The sequence below is a fragment of the Pseudopipra pipra genome, chromosome 5 (assembly GCF_036250125.1).
Source record: "Pseudopipra pipra isolate bDixPip1 chromosome 5, bDixPip1.hap1, whole genome shotgun sequence".
Taxonomy (NCBI): Eukaryota; Metazoa; Chordata; class Aves; order Passeriformes; family Pipridae; genus Pseudopipra; species Pseudopipra pipra.
This window is the reverse complement of record NC_087553.1, coordinates 65,884,998-65,910,546: the sequence shown is the minus strand read 5'-3', so window position 1 is coordinate 65,910,546 and position 25,549 is coordinate 65,884,998. Positions and strand designations below refer to the sequence as shown.

Genomic DNA, 25,549 nt, shown 5'->3' with positions numbered 1-25,549 from the left:
GATTAGCCACATGGAGTAGGCATTTTATTTCCATTCAACCTCTTTAAATACGGTAAGTTTTTCAAGCCAGTCTTGTGCTGAAGAGGCTAAAAGAGGCCAATAATCTGTCTTGATTGTTCTTCTGGCTGTCAGAGCCTGAGCATCACAATGCCCCTATTTATCCCTTTTTTATTTCTGTCTGTATTTTATTAGCAGGGTTTCTTTTATCTATCACTGAGTCTTACAGAAGCTTCTTATATATGTCCTTTTCAGAAAGATGATACAAGTTTGCAGCGTCCTGGGATTCAGAAAGACCTAGCTTGTAAATGTGTTTTGACTTTGACCACAGGGCTTTATAGAAGAGAAGTATTAAACGTCTAAGACTCAAAGCTTTATGTGTTAGACTCTCTAAGAAATGAAAGTTAATTCTGGGAATTAGAAATAGGAAAGACTGAAACTTTTCCAGACAGAAAAATGAATAATTTCCATGTCACATTGCACAATTGTAGACTGTAAATAAGCAAAAGCAATATGTCTTTTGTTTTCTGGTAATAGAATGGCAGTGGTATCTTTTGTATCAGCTAGCACAGGAGTTAAAATGTTGTGAAAAGCAAACTGAAAAAAATTACTTTGTTGTCCAAAGCATTTTGGTAAGAATTTCTTTATCTGTCTAGATCACTTCAAATATCCCTCCCAATTTAGTTTCCAGGTTTTCTTCTTGAGTGAAAAAAAACCCTACGAAAAGCCTAAACAAAAACTCTCAGTCTAAGCTGACACTTGAAGGTGGACAAGAAATTCTATGATTTAAAAACATAATAGGTTTCTTTTGTTTTAATGTTTTTTTATAGCTGACATCTTATTTTTCATATATTATGATTTTTAATGAATACATATTATTTGTATATGAAGAACTTGTAATAAATTTTTAAACCAAAATAACCACCAGAAATGTCTCTGTGCAAAGGCACATAAACTAGTGTCCAGATATTGCATGGTTTTTACAATGTGATAATGAATTTTTGTGGCATTTGGCCACAAAATACTGGCCAAAAATTCCAGTTTGTCGCTGTTTGAAAGCAGAAATGTGTAGAGTGATTCCCTGTATTCAGTAGAGAGCACATTACTCTTCTGTATGTGATGAGGATGGAAGATTTGGCTGTTTCATGTGGCATCCAGGTATGCTCTCCCTGGGAACCATAACCCCCTGTTAGTCCTTGTGCTAAATCCCAGCAGCACTGGTAATTGGGAGCTCTGCATTAACTCCATCAGTCCCATACCTGAATGGGTACCACTAGACTGGGAGGGCACAGCATGATTCTCTCAATAGATAAGACTAAGGACTGAACAGCACTGGAATCTCAATGTTCCTTTGCCTCTAGAAGTGGTTTCTTGGGCCACAGGTTATGGGATATTGACAGGGCCAATATCAGAGATTCACAGTGTAATTCTTCACTGATAAAGAATCTACTGGTTTCTGAGCTGGTTGAACTACAAGCCCTTTGGAATTGATGCGAGAAAGACAAAATTAAATGAGTAGAGCATGGTGTTCACACTTACTCTCCTGTGACAAGTAAAACATTGGCACAGGTTCTAGAAAGAAAGAAGAAATCGTATTGCTCTTGAAGTTTTATCATTCTGCACTCAATAATATTTCAGTCTTGGGGCTCTGGCTTGCCAAGACAATTGACCGCTCTGCATGAAGGTGAGTGTAGGTGCCAGGCAATTTTCTTGAAGGTCATCTTCTTAAATATGGTATTTAATAAAAGTTTTACACCTCTGCTGCATCATCGAGATTCTCTAAATCTCTCTGTGGTTGCCTGAAGCCTAAATATCAACAGGTACCATGCAAGCAACATATGGTGAGGTTCCAGTGGAGTAATTTGTTAGCAGGGTGGCTATCTTGCTTGAGGTGCAGATTTCTGGCAGGATATTTTCTTTTTTCATTTTTTTTCTCCTCCCTTTGTACTCTGGTGTATTCACCAAAAAGCCCTACTGAGTTTCTGTCTAACATTAAAAGCAGATAAAATATCCTCAGTAAACCGGGCATCACTTCTCAAGGTTGATAATGCTTGTCTTAATTAAAAAACCTGTGAACCTACAGGCCAAACTGATCTGAACTACTCTTTGCAAGCATTAGCAGTTGTTTTTTGTGTGATTTTAATTTTTTTTTTCTAAGTGCCTAACATCTGCATTATTACTGATATATTTGATTCTTTTTCTCTTAATAGATGTCCAAAATCCTTTGCTGAGAGGGTGAAATGATGTGAGACAATTGTGTTGCTGGAGCCATTCAGGTGTTCCCCTATAAGGATATGGTCTGTCAGCAGGCATTGCATGTCACGTGCTTGGCACTTGGCAATTCTGTTTTGAAGTGTAAAAAGCTGACAGAAACATGAGAGCTTTGCATATGACTGTGACCATATATGTGGCAAATACAAGCTCACTTTGCTGGAACGGCAAGCTCTCTGGCAGACAGAGTGTTCAGAGCCCTGTCAGCAGCAGTGCTGGGCTGGCTGATCAGCCATGTGGGGGGGCAGGGCTAACACAGGTTTTAGGGTGGAAATCGCTCTTCTCCAGCCAGCTGGAAGCAGAATTTCAAAAGATCCACACTTTTATTGATGACTCGTTGCTACAGAGATGATCTTTGTACTCCTTGATTTTGTAGCCAGACAGTGTGGCTTCCCACATATTACTGCAGAAGAAATAATTATTTACGATAAAATTCAGTACTCGGTGCTTTATTATGTCGTAGAACCCCAGAACAATGCCTGTCCAACTCAGGAAGCTGCTTTTTACTACCAGTGTGTGTCATGTTCATCCCAGCCTCCTTCCCCCAAGTTGCCTCCCATTTATTTCTTTGGCTTTTCTTCAAACTCTGTGTAGTGCTCAGGTCCTCGTTCATATAAGTAGTCAACTTTCCTTTACCACACTTTATCTGCTTCATTATCTGAATTTGATAATCTTGTAAAATGTCAGTCTTGTTATCAGTACTTTACTGACAAGGAGATTAGGTTCTTCATGCTTTTAAGTTCTTCACATGAAAATCAGCTATGGGTTCTCCTCAGGTTTAGATAAGGGAGATACTGATAATGCTTAAAGTCCCTGCATTGATTTAAAGGACCCTCTTGGCTGTGGGATATCCTTTTTCTTTCCAGGAGGCAAATTAAGAGAGTAAATTACAGTTTCTAGGTTCATCCCTCTGTGACAAAGTTTTGTTAGCTGTAATAAAACTGCAACCTATTCTGACTTTTTGGAGTACCACTCTGATTTCTTATATAGATAGAAATTTTCTAATAATCTGTTAGAGATTGCCTTAGCAATATTTTAATAATGGAGGTAATTTTATGCGTACAAACACCTTTGTACAGCTAATTCTTCTAAAGCGCGTCAGAGCTCTTCCCTTTTCTCCATTAGGCTGGTTTATCAGGCCTCAAACTGTGCCCTGAGATGACATTGTTGCTAATCAGAATAATCTGTATCTGCATAAGAAAATGAAGGCTGGAAGAGCAGCAAAAATCTATTCTCCAGTTGCACTGCAGGTCTCTAGTGCTCCCCAGGTAGCTCTTGTTTGCACTGGATTCCTAATGCCTCGAGTGGAAATTGTATATGGGATGAATAAGAAATAGAATGGTATGATGAGTAGATATATCACTGCAGATAAGAAGAGTAGAAATTTGGCCATTTTTATTAGCTAGTGCAGGGAAGCTGATCCTGCCATACTTGCTCTTCTTGCTCTATTAATTGTAGATTTGCTCAGTAGTTCTGTAATCAGTTCCATGTGGGGAGATGCAAGTTATTGCAAGTTATTTTTTCTTGTCACCTTTTGTGGTTTTCATGCAGACACATGAGGCTAAAATGTATTTGTAATTAATCCTTTGATGTATTCATGAACCATTGCAAAAGACTTCTTTATTGAATTTGTATCTGTGTCTATATATAGATACCTATACACACATATGCCCCCATTTAAAGAACTAGGCGATCTGTTTAAAACTACTGTGAAAATAACAGTTCTTGTGTAGTTTCTCTTTGTTACTAAAAATTAAAATTAAAAATATTTAATTTTTTTCTGTGTATAATTACATTATATTTAAAATATCTTTAAAAAGCAGCTGTAAGAAGTATTTTATAATCTTGTAATGAGCATTGTCTGCTGAATTCTTATATCCAGTGACTACTGTCCTACCTAAATACTTGAGTGCAAATATCATCCATCACTATAAATTTTCTTAAATTACACATAAAATATCCTCCAACTGCCTCATTTATGTGTAAGAGGATGCCCTCCAGGACCCTGCTTTCACCTGCAGGATCAGTTTCTGCTGAATGTTAAAAAATAACTTACCAGTGTACAAGTTAGTGAATTCTGCTGCATAAACCATCTAGGCTAGCATCTGTACAGCTGCATAAATGAAGTTTCCCTTTTAGACTGATTATAAGTATTAAGAAAATATGAGTTGTAAAAATTATTTTAATAGCACTTGATGTATTGCCAAAGTAGGCAGTGAACCCTCGTCCCCTTCTATAGCGTGAGTACCTCAGAGCTACACAGAAATTCTGGTACTTGAGACAAACCTTTCTGACCTTTCCCATTCTTACCAGTAGTTGAATGCATTTTGGTTTATTTATGATTCGATGGAATGATTGCAGTGAAGATTGTCATTATGAAAATGAGGGATAAAGGCATAAAATGAGCATAAAAATCAAATCTTTATGTTGCAACTATTTCGCAGTAATCTCAATTTTAAAAAAAGAGATATTTCCAAAGGAAGGAGGAATGGCATTGGAAGTTCTCTTGACTGTGAGAAAGGGAATCCAAATATTATTGCAAGAGCTTGCTGAGTTTAGCTATACATTCTGGTGTGTTTAATCTTTTAGTTCAGAACAGGAATGTCCACACTGGAGTCACACTGCAGAGTTATCTTGGTGCACACAAATTTTATTCCAGGTTAAAATTAACTGAAAGAGCATGATCAACATTCTTAACTGCTCTCAGGAATTCAGTCTATGAGACCTAGCTCTAATGAAGTCCAAGGTAAAATTCCCCAGGTGCATATGGTTTGGGCATTTGGTCCTCAGCAAAACTGCTTTGCTCACCAGATTTACTTGTGATGTGACAGAGTATTTGCAAATACAAACATAGCTTCTATTTCAGTAATGTTGCTCACGACATTTTCTAAATCCACTGTTTTTTCTTGGCAAAATCCCTGCATTCCTGACATCAGTGAACATTTTGAAAGTGATGAAAAAACCCAGCAAGGTTTCATAGCCTTTCTGCCCTCCATCCCTCTACTTTGTTTTTCTTTGAAACTGTTATAATTTGAAAAAAAATATCATTTTATAGCAGACAGTTGTTGTTCATAGAGCAGCAGGCCCACAATAAAGAAAGAAAAAACACAAGTCCCCTGAAGTCTTTTCTTTCATTACTTCATTATTCCATTCCCCTGTCCATTCCTGAAGTATCAATTTTTCATTGTGGTACTGAAACTGGAGCTCATCAAATTCCCCAAAAGAATTTCAAATAGAAGCTGCAATTACTGTTGTGCAGTTGCTCCCAGCATGTCCATATTTATAGATGCCCCTTTACTCTATGTGGTAAAGTGTTCATTCTGGTGCAAGGAATTCTGGCTTGTTAAGTGCTAATACCCGAAGACCATGTGGAACATTTTGGATATGTGCTGTGATTTTCCTCAACCTGTGTGTCTTCAGAGTGGCTTTATAATTTTTTTATTTTAACCAAACTCTTTTTTATTTTAAGCAATAAAAGTGGAGAGTTGGTGAAACTATTTTATTGCTGCTTTGCATCTTTTGGAAACAGAGTTATGTGAAAAAAAATACAGTACAGATGACAGAAAAAATGTATACTTGCTTTCAGCAACATCTTCGTGTTTCTCTAGTACTGGTACTAGAGAATAACTTGTTTGTTATTCTTCCTCCTTTCACTTTTTTTAAAATGTTTTTAGGGAGAATGAAAATGGTTGGGTTTGCCTGGAGCACATGTGTAAGTTTGCTTTAACCTTTTTAAAAAATAAAAATAACTTCTTGAATTGCTCACTGGTAACTCCCTTTTTTTCTCTCTTTGCGTAGGCTTCAATGAGTGCAGTGAAAGAATCCTATTATTTAAGTCTTTAAACAGAGAAATTATTTGCAATAAGAGTTTTACTGGATTAATAGAATTTGGCTCAAAGGAATCTATCATAGCATCCATTTTTTTCTTTGCTTAAGGCTAAAGCAGTGTTACATGAGTCTGAAACATACTGAGTCTTCCATATACGTCTCTTAAGCAATGGAAACTTAAGTATATGGCTGATTAAGGAGTTAAACTATCGAGTAGGCTGTGCATAGTCACAGAAGTGACTATCTAAGGACTAAGAGAAGTCTACACAAACCACAAAGATGTGCAGACCAAGAAACATCTAAATAGCAATTTGAAAACACATGTGAAATGACACTTGTGCTGTTTGCTAGTAACTGGAGCTTGAGAGTGTGTTTAGCATATGGCTAAAACAAGGAACTAAATGGTGTCTTTATGACAGAAGATGAGAACTATTGGAAGAAGGCGTGAGCTAATGCATGAGGAACTTTGTAATTCTGTGTAAAATAGAGCTGTAGTTTGGATTCTTTGGATTTGAGCTACAAAAGAACTAACCTCAGCACTTTCCAAATTGTTAGGCTTTCTGGCATGGTGTCATGAACAAAAAAAAAGCCCTGTATGAGAAATCCAGTGTTAAATTTTACAACTATGTAAGGCAATTATTATTTCCCTAGAGGAGGCGTGAGTAGACACAGCTCTGTAGGAACCACTTATGGCCAGTCCGTGAGACCCTCGGTCCTGCAGTGCCTGAAGGTGACACGACATCTGGAGAAATCAGAGAGCTGCTTGTCCCTAAGTGGTTGTCCTGTGCTTTTGGGAGAGGCAAGCTTGAAAAGGAGCAGGTAGCATCTTGTTAGATCCATTATTGGACAGTTTTAGAAATAAATAATGGCCTACCATTTAAATATAGCCACATACAAAGCTGTTCATTGGCTTTTCTTTTGAAATTTTAAATGCCTTGTTGGTTCATGTCAGTTTTTCAAGATTGAACAGTAGGACTTGGCTTCTGATATTGTCTTGTCACTCTTACTGTGGAAGCTGCTAAACGAAATCAACTTATAGCAGTGTAAATGTAGTGCAAAGTAATGTAGTACGAGGTATCCATTTTACTGCATCAAGTGAATGCTCATTTGAATGGAAGTGGAGAGATACAACCACTCTGGATGCTTTTGCTTGCTGCTTCACTCTGAATATTAGAGGATTGGAGAGTTTAGAGGTTTGCAGGACTAAGATATTTCTGCTTCCACTTTCTTGCCCAAAAGTCTAGTGAACATGACAAGGACACTGATTCTTTTCACGGTCTTGCCATGATTTCCTTTATGATTTGGCAGGTCACTTGCAATTTGTTGAGCCTTTCAGGAAATACCAATTTGGAGCATGTAGTGTTGACAAAAGACCAATAAGCATAACAAAGAGGGTGGTTCCCTTCACTTGTCCAGATGACTGATAACAAATAAAAGGTCAACTTCACATTTCATAGGTCACTTACTTTTTTTTTGCGGGAACAAAATCAATCTGCCCACTTTCCCTCCTTGAGACCACTACCAATGGACTGTGTGAATGATGACTCTCCTTGTGCTGACATGCTTTTTGGATTGGCATTTGAAAGGACATGGCAAAAGTCAACAGTCAAAGGGATAAATGTGCATTTGCTAGGGGATATATAATTTTAGCTGCAGCAAGAGACAATTTCAAGGTATCCCATCGGAAGCGGAGAAGAGAGAATACTGCAATCTTATCATGACACTGAATAGCAATAGGTTTTACAGTTTGCTAGTCCAGAACATGCTACTTGATTATTTTGTATCTAGAAATTGTCAAGAGTATGGTAATCAAGCTGCCAATACCTTGCTTGTATAGGAAAGCTGATAACCATCAGATACTTTTACAGTGCCTTTTGATGCACATTTTCAATATCTCATTGTTGTATACTATAAAAAGAGAGTGTGTATGGAGAAAACCCTTGTGTTGTGATATTCAAGTTTATGTACATGAACCTTTCTTCTCAACTAGCACTACATACTTAGGGTGCAGATATCCAAATCTGGCACCTTCATTAAGAATTTCATGACTTTTCTGTGTAAATCTATTACTCTGTTCTTCTTTGGCCTTTTCATTGAACATTATTGTTTTGCCTCCATTTTTTTATCCAGAACTGCTATTAGCTATCTCAATAAAGAATTTCTGCAGAGTTGAAGAACATGACAATGGACGTGTATTGTGTGTGCAATAATGTTTCCTTCAGTGTCTGATACTAGTGCTGGTTTTTTGTAGTGGAGATGATGAGAAGCTGGTGATGAGATTTTATCATAAACAACAGTTTAGAAATGTCTGATTTTGTTGTTGCAATGTGAAAGTAATTTATTCAGAGAAACAGGAGAGCTATAAAAGATTTATACACAATTAGGAGTTTAACTTGAGTAGAAATGTCAACATTTTTCTCCCCAAATGCTCTTCCGTGAAAGAACTATTCTCTTTACTTTTGAGGACATACAGTAGCCTATGTAAATCAAAGTATTCAGTTGATGAAATATTAAACACAAATTCTAAACTTTCATTAAAGTGGTCTGTTACCTCTGTAAGGCTGAAAGCTATCTCATCCTTCTTATCTAAAGTATCATCAGTTGTACTGCAGGCAACAGATCTCACATAGCACTGCACTCTGTTCTAAATGAAAAGAGATTATGTTTCAGTGACATGATTAGAAAAGGGTATAAATGGATAAAATTTTGATCGTGCTACTTTGTTGTGTGCTAAGGGCCTTTTAAACATCAGTTGAACTCAGAATGCTTTCCAGATAGCCTTTTGCAATCATGATTGCTAGTAGAAAAAAGGACATGCTAATTCTGCAAATGGGGGCTGGTCTCTGTCTTTGTTTACCTTCTTCTATAGCCACACAGATCAGGTGGTTGTGGCTGTGGTAGACTGGCCCATTCTCAAACTCTCACTTTATTTGAAAGGGAGATTTTGTTGAGAGGCAGGTTGACAATTCAGTAAAGGAATGGATTTTTTTGCAAAACAACCATGGGGTATAGACACTTGTTAAAGCTCCTGTACTATTTACGCCATGATACAATCCCAAGGTGCAGATCAAAAAGCCCAGTTCAGGCACTTGACCTTCCCACAGAGTCAATGGTAAGAGACAGAAACTTCCAGAGAGGAAATTTAGAAAACCTACAGCAAGAATCTAAAACAGATCACACAAATTGTCAGTAATGTAATGGAGGTTGGGTACACAGATTCCTTAGACACTGAAAAATATCTCAGCCTTGTACTAGGGAAACATTCAGAGACGTCTTCTGTTCTTCTAAGCACTGTGTAAAGTTACAGTGTGGATATAGCCTCTATGTATACAGTTAATCATGTAACAGAACACTAAAGGTGCATCAGTCAAACAAACTGTATTTATGTATAAAATTATATATATAAAATAGAGGATCACAACAAAAATATAAGACCTGCTTATTTTGAAATAAGCAAATGGCACACACCTTACCATGCTGTGAATTTTTGTTTTTACATACATGCAATAGAACAGACAAGAAAGAACTTTGATATAGAAACTGCTAGAGTAACATGTCAGATGTGGACAAAAGTAAAAAGAAAATTATGAAAAATATGTTTATGGAGAAGATAGCTGTACAGATTGTGACACTTTGTGAATGAGTGTCTGGCAAAGGTATGGATGGCTCTGCTGTTTCAGAGCTATCTTTTTGGTGAAACACAGTTGTACAAAAGTTTTTGCCTTCCCTTCTGTCTGGAGAATGTTACATATTCAGAGCAGTCAAGGCATTCAATACATCCTTGGAATCTGGTATGTTGTCATAGCAAAACTGTATTACAGTCATGGTAATGAAGAGAAATACAGAAACTGCACCAAGTTTAAAAGACTCCATCTTTCTCTAATGATATGAACAGCTTTTGCACTAAGCAATTTGGAAACTACCTAGGGTAGCATTTTATAAATAAAATTTTAAAAAGTTGAAATGCACTCATTCACAGAGATTTAGCTAAATTAAGCGATTCAATCTTTTAGTCTGTGCTTTTGTAATATGAGAGCTGTCCCTTCATTCCCACTTTCTGTCCCTGCCACGTATTGCTCCTTTCTTACTGACATCCAGCTAGGCCTAAATAAAATGCAGCATGACCCTCCAGAGCTGACATTTTCTCTGTTTTCCAAGCTCTTTCTTATTTTCTTCTTTTCTGTTGCCTGATACTTCCTATTTGTGCCTTTTATATATTCTGTAGCTGCTTCTGATAATCCAGGTTGGAATCAAGGCATCTCTTTTCTTGTCACAGTGAAGATCACAGCATAGGGAGAGGCAACCTGAAGTGGAGAGTGGCTTCCTTCCCTTCCCTTCCCTTCCCTTCCCTTCCCCTTCCCCTTCCCCTTCCCCTTCCCCTTCCCCTTCCCCTTCCCCTTCCCCTTCCCCTTCCCCTTCCCCTTCCCCTTCCCCTTCCCCTTCCCCTTCCCCTTCCCCTTCCCCTTCCCCTTCCCCTTCCCCTCCCTCTCTTCCTCTCTTTCTTTCTTCCTTCCATTCTTTTTTTTTCTTTTCTCCTTTCCTCCCTATTTTTTAAGGGAAACCAGTACTTTTCTACATCAATATCAGTGAATCTCTAATTGTTTGCTAGACTGTTGGTAGTCCACTTCCTTCAGAACAGCTAACACTGCTGGTCTGGATTAACACTTTTCTTAATTAAATGCTATTTATTACTGTAACTTAAAAACCCAGTGCTTTATAAAAGGAAATGGAAACAGAGAACAAGGTGCTGGAAAAAGAAAAGGAATGCACCTTCATGATCTATCTGTTTTGCATGACACAGAAGGGAATTACTTTAGCAATTGACTTTTTTTTCCTTGCTCTCTGTAATGACTGCTAGAGATACTGATTTAATCAACCAACCATGCAAGTGGTTGTGATTGTGAACCAGATTGTTGTGAAGCAAACAAATGTTTCACAGTAAATTGCCAAGGGATACCAGCTACCCTGCTCTGGTTTTGCTCATATAGATTGTCTTTTAAGCAGCTGCTTCATAAAAAGCCTTCGTTATGTATGGACCTTTAATCAAAATGTCACTAAATCCTGCATTCTGGGATGCTTCATTTGAAACACATCCAATGTTCTTATTTATTAAATTCTCCGGCGTCGACTCCAGCCACTATTATCCCTAGTAAGCAAAGATGGATGAGGGAGTGACAAAAAGCTTGTGTCAGAGCTGAGATCAGTTGTCCGTGTGTGATGTCTTGATCTATTTGTACAGCCCTCTTGGGAACCATTGGGCAATTAAGTTCACCCATTTCAAACACAGCCCTTTCTGTACTCTCTGATTTGATAGGAGAATGGGCAATTCCTGGTAATGACTACTACATCAATTATCCTGCATTGTATTGATGCTTAATTAGAGAATGTGTTGAAACTGGGGAAGGGGACAAGTGGAAGAGGGGAGGGTTGGCTCCCAAGTAAATGTCAGAGACCTTTCCTTAATAGCCTGTCTTTTTAATGTGCATTGAATGCACTGACAAGCACTGTGGCCTTCTGCCCTTCAAGCATTTACCCCAGCCTGAGAAAGGAGAGCGAAGCCTCTTTGAGAAGGAATTGTTTTAGAGCTGCATTACATTTAGTGTCATTCTTGTTCAGCTTTACTGTGAACTGACCCTTGTAGCCCTTTGGCCCCACATACGCGGTTGGAAACCATTTCTGCGCCTGAGCTTTCTGAATCAAACACTTGCAGTCTCATCAAACAGCCTTTCAAAAGTGAAACCCAAACATCATGAGCACATACTCTTATTTTTCTAAGGTTTATGTAAGTAATCTGTAAGCTATCTGTAGGAGTTCTTTAAAAGAAAAAGAACAAAGCAAAGATTTTCTTATCACTACAATAATGACATTAAACACGATTCCTCAATCTCCAGTTTCTTCAGATTTAAGAAAATAGAAAAATTATCTAGAAAAATACTATATATCACAAGTGGAGGATTACAACAGAAATATAACACCTGCACGGCTGTTTATGACTGATCTGGGCCGTGAAGCCTGACACTAACCATTTGTAAAGATTAATTTTCTATAGCGGGAGACATTGCAATATGGTTTTGGTTGCTGCTGGTTCTTTACAGAGTAATTGCATTGAATTTTTCTGGTAGTTTACAGTATTCTAGCACTTCTGATACAGAGCTGCTGTGTCTAACACCCTGGAGAAACAGTCATGGTTTTAACGTACATAAGGCTCTCCTGCACCAGCCTGTGCAGACATTGTCCTGATCCTGTGATCAAGAGTCCTGACCTCCTGTTTTCAACACAGCAAACTGCAGTGTGTGTGTGGGAAAGGCTGAGAATGTCTTCAATAGGAAGAAAAGATTGCATTGATTATTTCTCATATACTATTATCCTTTTCAAACAGCTATTAATATGCATCTGCATCCCAGGAACCACAACAAGCCAGCTGCGCCTTTAGCAAAAACTCTGTGTAATTCAGCACGACTTTGTGAAATGGAAAGAATTTAAGACAGCATGGCTATGTTAATTTTGATGTTAATCTCTGTAGAAACTTAATATTCTGTGCCAGTCTTTTGCCTGTGCAGTAATCTATGCTTTGCATCTTCTGTCGTGATATTTTACTTTTTGTTTTAAATGGCAGCACTGAATGCAGATAGTGCCTGTCTTTCAAAATATGGAGTCAATTTAGGTCTCTCCAAAAAGCGTCTCTTCATTACTATAAATGCTATTACTTCACATGGCACAGCAGTGGCACATTTGGGTGGTGACAGCTTTGCACGCTGGAAGTCAATCTTTGAAAAAGAGAATATATTTGCAAAAGAAACAGCTGATTAATTTGCATGTGCAGCTTTCAAGTAATATGCTTTGGAGTACATTGTACAACAAAAAATTTTTAAAGTATATAATAACTTCGAAAACTATAATGAATTAGAAGAGTAGCTTTACATTGATGGGATATAGTTGGAGTCAGGTGTGGTTTTTTTTTCTTAGTCTATATAGGTTTATCAGAAGATGACATTGTGATACCTGATATAATAGATGTTTTATTTATGAATCCTTGCCATTGTTAAACAAGAGGGAAAATGCATTTGAAAGGAGGTTATAAAATTTGAAGCTTGGTAGCAAACAGCTCATAGTTCTGTAAAAAAAGCCTACACTTTTTTTTCCAAACTTTGTTCCTTTTTTCAGTGCTTAAATGATCATAAAATATTCTTAATATGAATTTCATATTAAATTACCATTATAAATAATGTATCTTTTTAATAGTAATAATAATTTCATACAGAGTTATAAGAAAGATTCTCCCTATGCAGTCAAGCCTTATCTTCCACAAAGCATAAACATCTGCTTGTCTTTAAGCATCTCTCCATTTTTACATTTAACTTTTAAGATTTAGGAAAGTGGCAAACCCAGAAAAGGTAGACTTGCTGTCCAGGACCTGAGTGCATCCCCCCATTCTGCTATATACTAAAATTCTTTGACTAGTGCCATTTGCATAGGGGGAATTACTCACCTGCTCATGTACTTTTGCTGCAGCAAAGCACGGGGTAGGTACTTCAGTGATTTGCTGGTGCTGGTGTCTTTTAAGCAGCTGCCTCATAAAAAGCCTTTGTTATGTATGGACCTTTAATCAAAATGTCACTGAATCCTGCATTCTGGGATGCTTCATTTGAAGCACATCCAGCAGTGTGCTGTTGGACTTCTGCTGTTACAACCAAAACCTACATCAGACAATCAGATAAAAAAAGAGAAGTGAGTAGCTCAGCTCCCTGATGATGCTGTGTCACTGCCTTCGTTGTACTTACTTAATATATTCTATGAGTGGCAAAGTACTTTAATTCTCTTTTTTTCTCACTAAAACCCACTAATTAAAAATAACCTAAAATAAAAACCGCTTGATTTTTAATACAGGTGCTGATTTATACCTTAATTCTGTGAAAGACAGTGAAAAACACTGATTTAAGAATGTATCCATGTGTTGCTAGACTCAAGGGAAGCTTTGCTGTTCACTTTCTCAGAAGTGTGGGTGACGACAAAATGAGATGGTCACGTTGTCCTTTCTCTCAAAGCTTGTCTTGGCATTCCTATAAGTAACTTAAGTGCTGCGTAACTTAAACCAGAACAGCAGATCAAACTAATTGCATGCTTTAAGGAGATAAATGTGTGTGTCTTATTATGGTGCAGTTTATTCATTCAGTATGAAATACAGACAAGCACAGTCCATATGTGCAGCTTCTGCATTCTAGATGCATGAAAATAAGATACTGCAGTGGCAAGGGCACAAATTAGGCGGCTCAGACGAAATTCTCACTCAATTGAATTGGTGCACATATGTGAATATGAGTAATGTTCCTGGTGTGTATGAAACGTCTTTTTTCCTTTAATCTCTTCTTTACTGGTATCCATATTTCAATTTCCTTATATTTTTTTTCTGAGATTCAAATATAATGCTTATTAGTGTGGGGAAGAAGTAATTTCAATATAAATTATGGTTAAAGTATAAGAGTGATACGTTAAACACAACTGATAAAATCGTTTTTTGCCTGAAATGCCTTAGCAAAATTATGCTGTTAAGCACTTTTGTAAAGTTCCATTACACTGAGATTTATTCTTCAATCATTTTCTAAGACATGCTTTTTTACCCTCCAAAGGCATTATGTTATTAACAAATTTACCATATAATATAGAACCATAAAAAAAATAGCACCTTTTATATCTTACTTTGCATAAGGACCAGCTTCTAATCCAGGTTCCATTGTTACAGTACTGGAATAACTTCAGTGACATATGTGAGATTCAGTTTCAGTCTCCTTTTTACCACAATGAATGTATGATTTTACTGGAGTATCTGTGTTTTTACTGGAGAAATGAACTTACTCCATATAGCATTACATAGTGTCCAATTGAATTGGACACTTTAAATACTAGTTATCAGAGCTGAAGTGATGATGAAAGGCATCTTACCTACTGTTTTAGGGGATCTCTGGTGGGTGTAAATACAACCAAGTCTCTCCAGTGCCTGCTCCTCTACGAAATCTGTATCCTAGACTGTATGTTAGACCGTTGCAGTTGAAAACAAAATGATTGATTTTAATCATTTAGATTAAAATACAGATTAGAAACCAATTCTTCATTCTGAATTTAAATTTCTCAGTCACAAAAATGGCAACCAGATTTGGAAAGTTTGATTGTTTTTTCAATACTAAGCAATAAATGTTACTAGATGTATATCTGATTGTAAAAGCCTTTAATGAAACGCATCTGAGCACTACTGGAAGTCATTTGAGTTGAAAATTTGTTATGTTTTCTCTGTTGAACTGTTTTAGCAGTATAATGTTTGATAATTAAAACATAATCATTTTTAAGAAGTCCTTTTTTCAGTGTATAGTAATTTTGCAGCTGACTAAGGCTTACATTAAAGATTGAGCTTAAATTATTAAATGATATTTTGTGCAACAGTAATTTCCATGAGAGGATATTTGTCATGTTATTTGCTAGGAAGCTTTAGACTCCAAAAGAACACTTTTGGCAAAGTATAGGGAAATATTTGAAAAGCATAAGCTGTAATTATGAACATGTGCGGCTAAAAACCTGTCAGACACTTGGCTCAACCGAACAAGCTTATAAAATAATATGACCATGCTCTGATCCTGGCTCTTGAAAGTGGACACTATAGTTAAGGAGTTACTTGGTCACTTCTGTTTAAAATCTGGGTGCTTTGAAGAATATGTTACATACTTTTTAAAGTGGAAAATGTAGTTACAGATAAAGAGTTGAAATGCAAAGAGAAGTTATTTCAATGGGAGTGAGGAGCAGCACGTGGGTCCAGCCTCTGGGTCAGGGGATGCTGTTCCCAGATCCACCTGAAGCCTACTGATGGAAGTGTATAGGCAAGGTTCTGTTGGAAGGTGAGAGCAAAACAGCCATTCGAGCTGTGCTTCAGGGCTACAAAAGAGATGTTGGGGTGAAGAAGTTTGTTTGGCCTAGAAGTTCTAGGTAAGCATGGAGAAAGATTTCTGCTTTTTTGGGCACTGTGGCAAACACTGAGCAGCTCATTGTGCCATTCACAGTTGACCATTTCCATCCTGAAACCTGCCACTGAAACTCAGTGTTAAGAAGCAAACAGTGTTTTAAGACATAGACAGAGATGGGTACATAACAGATCTGCTCTTCACTCACCGTGAACCATTGACTTGCCACTGACTTTGTCATGGAAGTCAGTGGTGGAACTTAAATCTCCTGAGCTGCTGGTTAAATCATAGGGTTGTTCCTTCTCCTTCTGTCTGTATGAGTCCTGCATCTCTGGATTCCTAGTTCCCGATTTATCTGTGGTACAAGGAGAGTCCTCAGAAGAGCAGTTGGTAAAGCAGTCACTAGTGAGTGTTCCTGCGAGCTTATTCTGTGAAGTCTAGGACATATAAGAACCATGTTTATATGGAGAAGGAGTGATTGGCAAAAAAATGGAAGATTACTATAGCTTCTGTGACTGGATGGCCTAACCATGTGAAATTAGAGCTTGAAAACCCCAAGTATGAGCATTAAGATATCTGCTACTAAAAATCAAGTGTATCCTGAAGAGATTTCTGCCTATGTTGGCATTTTCTCTCTAAAGAATGATAGATATGACAGAGAAATTATGTCTTGCTTCCCAAATGTTTCCATTTGAGAAATGTGAAATAACTATTCCAAGCAAAAATTTTATAGTTCGAAAACAGGAAAAAACAAGAGGGTCCATCTGGCCTTGACTATTGGGGCTATCTCATATCTGGAAATCCCTTGCAAACTACATGAACAGCAGCTTGCCACATTTGGGAAGATAAGACAGTCAAAAAGGGCAAAGAAACAAAGAACTATTTTTTCTTCTTGCCAACAGAGGAAATATCTTTGCCTAGTGAGCATAAGACGCGTTTCGTGCTTCCTTATTTTCCTCACTCAATGCAGTTAAAGTCGTGAATTGATCTTTGCTTTGTTTTTATTACATGAAAGTTCTTCCAAACATTTATACAAAATTGTGTGATTTTTTTTTTAACATGTAGCTGGCACTGGATATACATGCCTCTATCATTATTGCATTGAAATAAAGGGAGTTTGCCAGCACTTGCAACACATACCACTTTTCGTTTAAAATTCTGAATCTTTAACTTCCTTTCAAACTGCTATTTTATATAGTATTTATACTATAGTTTTAAACTATTATACCTTCACATAGTGCATTAGGAAATTTCCAAACAACAGAAAAAGGAGAATTGGAGGTCTGTGCACCATCCCGAGATTTTTCATAACCATGGAAGTCATAGAATGAGGGGAGCATGAATATGATTGGTTAAATTAAATTATAAATACTAGAGTAGGATCTGGAAAATTCACAAAAGCTTATATGGACAACTTTGCCTTCATTTGGTTTTATGTCACATCTAAATTCTATAAGCCTATTTTATTCATTTTCTGGCTATGGAGACAGTGGAGATTTGAGAGCTTAATTTGATAACTATGGGGTTTTAGTGATCTTTGCATCAGATTCTTCATGTCCAACCCCTTTCTTTCCCTGTTTTAGAATCAGTGTGATTTTAGTACATTATGACAATTTCTTCAGTGTTTTACAAAACCTGCCTTTATTACTGCTTCCAAAGTCCGGTTCTCTGTAATTCTCTCCCTCCATCCCCATACCTGAAATATGAGTACTGTCAACTTATAGGTCATCAAAATATATAGTCCTATTAAAAATCACTAGTTGTGCAGCGGGAGGTGTAAATGCAGAAACATGGGTTATTTCTGTGTAGAAGGTTAGTAATTCCATTGTAAAATATATTCTTCTTTCACATGCCTTTTACAAATTACGATAACAATTTCTTCCTGCCCTTTGGTGTTGCCTAAGAGGGACAAAGAATGGTTGGGAATCCCGCCGTTACAATAATTTTGTAGCCTTTCCCCCCTCCTTCACTGATAGAAAATCTTCTAAAAAGCATGTGAACCTGAAAGTGAAGGTTTTTCTGAGTGAGAAAAAAAGTGTGGTTAGCTTGAAAAAATATAGTGAAGCTTACTCTCTCAGTTTCTGAGCCTAATCTCATTTATCTTCATTTTCCAAACACCACTTTTCAATTGAGTTAGGAGCAATGTGTTATGTATATTTTTCCTTTTTGATAATCAAAGAAATATTGACCTATTTTGAAAATACTTCTTCCTCTCACTACTTATAGCTTTCATTACTTCATTTGTTGTTATTTTTATGTACAAGAACTATTCAGAAACTTGAGCAGAATGTAATCTTAACTGAAGAGAACTGGACGTGCACCTCCAATATACCAAGTGACTTCAGTTGGCACAGTTAAGGTCTATGCCTGCCTCTTTGTAAGACATTACCCAAGCAGAAGTCAGCTAATGGACCTTAAATTAGTGTGAGTAGTCTGCAAAGCTATGGAATATCATTACATGAATCTGCTGTCCTTGAAGTCAGCAGAAAAATATTGCATCAGTTTCAGCAGTAAAAAAAGGTTATAGCCAGGTTATTCTACATCTAGATTTCTTGGTTTCTTTTACCCCTGTAATTGAGCAGTGCTCTGTTCTCCTAATTATAGTTTGGTATACAGGTTTAATATAAAAGTAGGTTTTTAATGAAATTAAAAGGCAGATTTCTTGGTGTAGCATCTGCAATATTAAGTTCTACTTGGAGTGTGACTAGGGGTGTACCTGTGAAAATCCTTTGATTCTAGGAAATATAATTGTCTTCCTGTAAAATAATGAAAAAAAATATAAAAAGGAAGAAAAATGAAAAATAAATGCTTTCTGTGCTGTCAAAATAGCTGTTATGCTAGGCTGGCTAATAATGTAATGTGGATGGATGGCTCTGTAGTGTTTTGACTATTTCTTCATCAATCTGATCAGAGCCCAGGTGACAGCAGCAAGGTCGTACCTTCTAATTCCCCAGTAAATGACCTGTGTCTGTCTGTCTTTAATCAGATATTTCCCTTCATCATTCAGATCACTTGGAAGTTGCTGTGGGAAGGCATGTGCACACTCCTTTTGTCTAATCAGTGCTTCATACAGGGACAACCTGTGTGGGGGAGAAGGGGGTTAAAATCAATTGTCCTGCAGAACATAATCACCTTTCAGTGGAACATCCATTGCATTGTTCATGCCAAACCAATAGTGATAGGAACAAACCAGCCTTTTGTACAGGCTTTCTGTTGGTGCCCTTTGCAGAAAAAAAATGACTGCTGCTGCTTTAAGTCATGGGAGCTCACGTTTGCTGTGACAGCTTTCCAATTGTTAAATAAACTCTGACCATGAGCAGCTGTCAGACAGATATTGCAGACTTCAGTTAAAAGGAGCACCAGCCAAGCATTTCAGTGCCTGAAGGCTCCTAGTTAATAAAAGACTCACAATTAAACAAACAAACCAACAAACAAATAAAAAAATACAATAAGATAATGTGCTTCCTTAACTGAAAAAAAACAAACCCACAACTTCTATTTTATACATTCTATGTCATTTTCCAGTGAAAGTTATAGAACCTGAGTGTGTCTATTTCTGAAAAACAGCCTGTGAGGAACGTGAAATTTCTCAAATGTACACTTTTATCTGGTGGTAAGGTAGGAAACTGAGATGCAGAAATACTGACATTATACTTCATAAATAATACTAATAATATTTAAATTCCCATGGGAAAGCAAGAGGAATTATACTGAGCTTGCTCAGTGTTGTAAAATGTCATTTTATCATTTGTTCTTTTGATAGTAATCTAACACAACCCTTCTGAAGTTATTACTTTTTACCCTCTGAACAACTTGAGATAGTTGAACATGTCCTTGCTCATTGCAGGGCGGGGGTTGGACTAGATGACCTTTAAAGGTCCCTTCCAACCCAAACTATTCTATGATTCCATAATTCTATGATGATGTTGGACCCTGCTGTACAGGAAAGCAAAAAAAGGACAGTTTTCACTCCAGAAGGCCTAACAAGCTAAGATGAATATGCAAGAAAATAATCTTTTAATGTAAATATACAGTCAGTATTGGAAGAAGCCTTATTATTTACATTTTAGTTACAGATGGGGAGAGAAATTGTCATTAATTCCAGTTTAGAAACTGATATTGGCTGAGGATAGAGTGAGTCAGCTCTGGAGATACCTTTTTCCATTGACTGAAGCAGAAGCCTACCTTAATCATAAATTGAAACAAATAAAGCCCACAATAAAACAAAGACTAGTCTCATGACTAACCCCAAAAAGTAAGTTGTGGATTAACTGTGTGAAGACAGTTTTAGACAATATTTAAGAAGTATTTATTGAAAAATCAATATTTTTGCAAGTTAAAGGAAAAATGACCCATATTTAATTTACAAGTAATAGTACTAATAGGTAATTACTGTTTTTAAGGGTAGCTTCTTCCAAAATTTCAAATTTAGCTAACTAGATAACTAACTAATTGTTTTCAAAATTCTGGTTTCCTTTAAGTACGGAGAGGAATATATTCAGTAAAAGTACAGAGCAGTGGGAAATGGAAAAAGTCAATTTAAAAATCAATCTTCCCTGATTTTTTTCTATCGACTCCTCTTAGAAATAACACCCACAATTTTTATAACTGAAATGGATTGTAAAAAAAAAATCTCAGTGTGTTCAATTATTTATTTTATGCTTTTGAAAACACTTTTGGTTAATGGGTTTCACTTTTTCACCTTTCATATACCTTATTCTCTCACACAGAAAAATAGAAACCATTCAAAAATGGAAGATGATAGCATTTTCTTGGTTTTGCTCATGCCTGTGCTCGTGAGTCAATTCTCTTCTCACATGATGGGCTAAAAACCACGGTAAACATAATGCACCATGATTTTAAACAGACTGATTTCTATGCCGAACTAAATGTTTATATAATATAGGGCTTTGTGGAGACTTGAACCAGGAAATTAATTTGTCTCAGTTTTTGGAAAGCATAGTATAGATGGGAAGATTTGGGAGTACTAAAACAATGATGGAATCAGTTGCTGTAGTCAATGAAAATATAGTTTTCATGCATGAAGGACACATGAGGAAGGATCCTTTATTAAAAGTAGTCAACTTGCAACTCTACAATAGAGATTGTGCTCTTTAAAGATATTGGTATTGGATTAACAGAAAATGTATTAATGGCCATGGAAAGAAGGAGTAAAATCAGTCTTCTGTCTTCTTTCTTAGTCTTCCAGTTTTTCCATATTGAAGTAAAAATGGAATCTCTCTTTTTCCTGTCTTTCCTTTATTAATGAATAATCCCTTGGGTATTAGATTAAGGCTAGGAAATGGCTAAATATATTTATTTGTTCCAGGTTTCAGAGCAGAAAGCTGACATAATGACAGGGATAATGTGAGAGATGAGTTGGAGATGGAACTTTCTGGCTAGGCAAGCTACACAACCTTTTTCTGAACATGGACCTAACTGGAATAAATGTGTACCATGGATCCTTCCCTGCTACAGAACGTGGCATGGCACAGACACTGTGTTGGATCCAATGCTTTTCCAGAGAGTTGGGTTTGCTGGGCACAGACAGTAGAGGATGCACAGCAGCAAATCACCTGTTCCTTGGTGACAGCAGCCAGGAGCAGATGTGCCTTCCCAAAATAAATCATGCTCACTGCTGCCTGTCTCGCTGTTGCTTCCTTGAAGTGTCTGGAGAAGGGCTACAGGCCGAAAAGTTTAGTCAGGTTTCTAAACCTGCTCCCAATTGGCTGCTTTTCTCTGCTTTTGCTGTCTGTTGGGAGAGGGACCTTGAGGCCCTCAGGAGAGGCATTGCTGGGAGTGAGCTGCAGGTCAGGCTGGTTGTCCTAGCAGGCAACATACCAGTTCTGTTGAGGAGATCTTTGCCACAGCTTGGCTACATAGATACGATAGCACGCTTGGTTTCCAGCTGACTTAGCGTGGTGGCCACTGCAGAAAACTGTATCAGAAGATTTGGGTCATCAAGACTGGGTAGAGGATCTATTGAAAAAACCCTCAAAGACAAACTTTTTATGTTTTGTTTTCAATTTTATCAACATATTCTGAATTTTTTCCCTTTCCTTGTGCTGTATAATTGCATGTGATTTCCACTTGCCAGTGATCTGATTGGATGTCTCTCTTTTCTTTTTGGTTTCTGTAGGATAAAATCATGGGTAGATAAGATGCAAGAAGATCTCGTAACACTGGCACGAACTGCAAGCGGGGTGGAACAGCTTGCTAAGGTAAGAAGACACACCTCAGACTGTAGTAACTAGGAAGTGAAGTGAAGGACGTGAATCATCTGGGCATTATGATCATTTCATTGCAACATAGTAAAATGATTTTGGGGAATTAAACTCTGCAGTGCTTACTGAGAGAGAAATGAATAACAGACATCCATCTATTCACTTGCTCATAGATAATATTTAATCAGCTCTGCAATATCAGACATAAGGCTTACCATTGTTGCAACACTTCCACCTGAAGCAAGGGCTTTTATGTTCTGTGTTTGTCAAATACGGTATCCAGGAAGCAACCATTCACAGCAGTGGAGAATTCTGCTGTCTATTAACAAGGCAGCCTATTTTTCTGACACATATTTTGTGAAATGGGACAGCTTCTGGTTAGCAGAAACATAGATGAGAATGAAAACTACTTTTGCTCACCTCTTTGAATTTAACACAAAGTTTGGTTTAGGGAAGAATTTACAAATCTTTCATTGAGAAGATTTTTTTTTGCACTATGTTCTATTTATAGAGGGCAACAACATCTGACACTGCAGAAAAGTATAGTCACAATTCAGAAAATGTAAGGATTACATTGTGTAAAGTTTCTCAAATTTAATAGTATTCCTTTGACTTAATGACTATTTTCCCACATGTTTTTTGTGAATCCTGACCCAGAAGGACATTTTATCTTTACTGACTGTCATGGTTTGAGACAAAATCCAATTCCCTAGTCCAAGCCCCCTTCCACATCTCAACCCAGTGTGAGATGGTTTCCAGACACCACACGAGACATAAATGGGGGAAAGGGAATATATTACAATGACTGTACAAAATAAATACTACAATATTATATACAATCTTAATTATCTCTACCATGACATAATTATTTACGATGGATCAAATCTCTTCTCCCCTCCAAATAAAAGTCCAGGAGGGCAGAAGGAAAAAGATCCCTTTCCACTCTCAGAGCAGCAATGTCTCATAGGCAGCAGGTTCTCTTCTTCTATGCGGTAGCTGTAACTGGATTGTTGTAGCTGGATCTCTTTTCAATACACACAAGGGGGTCTCCTTTCACCCCTCTCGTTCTTCGACTCCAAGCGAAGGTCTCACCCGTGGACTGCCAGCAGGGACAAAACTCGCTTCACCACGGGCATATCACGAAGTGCAGGGGCATCTTTGTGAAAGTCCCTTCCTCAGGGGATTTACCACTGAGTCAGAACATCTCGGGCAGCTTTCAGTTGAAAGTCTTTGCCTCAAGAGTTCTACCAGAGCTCCTGTGCTCTGTCTCAAGCAGCGGGGGGGCCAAGGTCACCCTCTCCACATTCCTTTGGCCGTCCTGGTCCAGCTTTCCAGGACGCTTTGAGCTTTTCAGCTCCTCTGCAGTGCATGTTGCACTTCACCCCTCCCTTCTAGGAGATGAGGGGTCTCCAAGGAGTTTGGGGTCTTTTGGTTTCAGTTTCTTACCCCAACTCTGTCTCTGTCTGTAGAACTTAGTCTGCTCTCTTTGCTGCTTCGTCTCTCAGACAACTCTGTGTCTCTCTTGCTCGGCTGCAATGCCTCTGCTGCTTCTTCAGTTATCTCTTGGCTCTTAGCCACAATCTCTGGACACTGCCTCTGCTCTGTCTCTGCTCACTCACGGTGGAGAAAACTTCTCTAGTTTTCGACCACAGGTACTTAGCCCAGCATTACGCTGTTCCAAGTCCCTGCAGCACCCCCCCAACCCCCCAGGCCACTTCTTCTACAACAACTTCAACAACTAACTTTCTCTTCCGTTCTGCTTGTGATATGTTTATATTTTGCAGAAGTGCTCATTGGGTAAAACCTCAAAACTTCAAGGGTCACCACCCCCTGGGGTTTTACCATTTTATAACTGCAGGGGGAAAACTGCTTCCCCCCACACTGACTATAAGAAGAGGCTAGATGATTAGTTTACGTGTCCATGTTTACAATGTGGAAGCCTCAGTTCAGATGAGATCACCACTGGCCTTTCCTAATATTTGAGTGCTTCATATTGCAACACAATTTAAGGCAGGTGCTTTAGATGCACTTTTCAGTCTTTGAAAGCCCCAAACAAACTGAAAACAAAATCTTGAAATCCTAACACAAATCATCGGATTCATACAAGCATGGGTTTCCAGCACAGGATCTCAACAACACAGAATGTCTAGCACTTGAGCTTCCTGAGGAAGCCTAAGGTTTACCCAGTATGGAACACTGATGGGAGTTTTTGTAGGTAGATTTCACACATATCTGCTGACAAAGAACAAGGCTTGTGAATCATCAGTATTCAGGTTTTGGTGGGGAGTTTCTGCTAAGAGTCCTTTTTGCTCATCTAATCCAGGTGTGATCTGGTCTCTTCTGCACTTGCTGTGTCTCTTTTCCCCTACCATCTCCTCATTCAGCATCATACTGCTGATCTCATATGCAACTTTCCATTCTATTCCTGCTGGGTTGCTTGGCTATCTTTCATCTCTCCTCAGGCTATTCTATGTTTCTGTCTCAGTTCCTGACTTTGCTGCTTGACCAGTCTGCCTTTCTCCTTTACATTCATTTCTTGTCTCTATTTTAGGATCTTTCTCCTCAGCTTTTTCCAGATCAGCACCTCTCTCTGGACTCTTTAGTTTGTCCTAGCATTTCCAAACCATTCTGTCCAATGTGTGTGGCCAGACTGTCCCAATATTTCTATCTCTTCTCTTTCAAAGGAATTTTTCTTCCCCTTTCTCACATTTCTTCTCCATCCTTGTTCTCAGTCCTGTAGTATTCTCCTGTATAATTTTTCTATTTCTCTTTCCCTTCCAGTCTCTTCTCTCCTTATTCCTTCCTTCCCATTTTCCGGTCTGTTATCTCCTACTTCCATATCCCAATCTCTTGCCCTTTGTACTTCATTCAGTTTTCCCCTCCTCCTCCTCCCACTGCACAGACCACATAGGTGTACAGGTCACCTGAGAGACCACAGCAAGTCTGATCTTTAACTGCAGAGGAGGTGGGACATTCTCTAGGAGTGATGCTCTCTGGGTTGGAATAAACCTGTGTGTAGGATCCTACAGACTTAGCTGATAAAATCTCTGGAGTGGTCTGTAGGTACTTTTCAGGCTAAAGTTTTTTAAACACCAAAGACTAAAATGTATCCTTGAGTACACAGTGTTGAGGTTTTAATCTACAATGCAGAGGCAATAGGAAAATGAGTTACAGAGGATTTCTAACTTGAGCAAAACAATGAGTTAATCTCGCAACCATTTTGCCAGGCATTTCCATGTGAAGACACATAGTAAAATAGATAACCAAGAAACTGATGCTGTC

At 37.9% G+C, this 25,549-nt stretch overlaps 1 protein-coding gene across 8 annotated transcripts in view; it reads left to right on the top strand.

Moving 5' to 3' along the window:
* Positions 1 to 25,549, top strand: part of CACNA2D1 (calcium voltage-gated channel auxiliary subunit alpha2delta 1) — a 376,639-nt gene that overhangs the window by 26,460 nt on the left and 324,630 nt on the right. For all 8 annotated transcript variants that reach the window (XM_064656439.1, XM_064656438.1, XM_064656437.1 and 5 more), the window contains exon 2: positions 22,183 to 22,264. In XM_064656439.1, the coding sequence (XP_064512509.1) occupies positions 22,183 to 22,264 (82 nt within the window). The remainder of the gene's footprint in view (positions 1 to 22,182; positions 22,265 to 25,549) is intronic.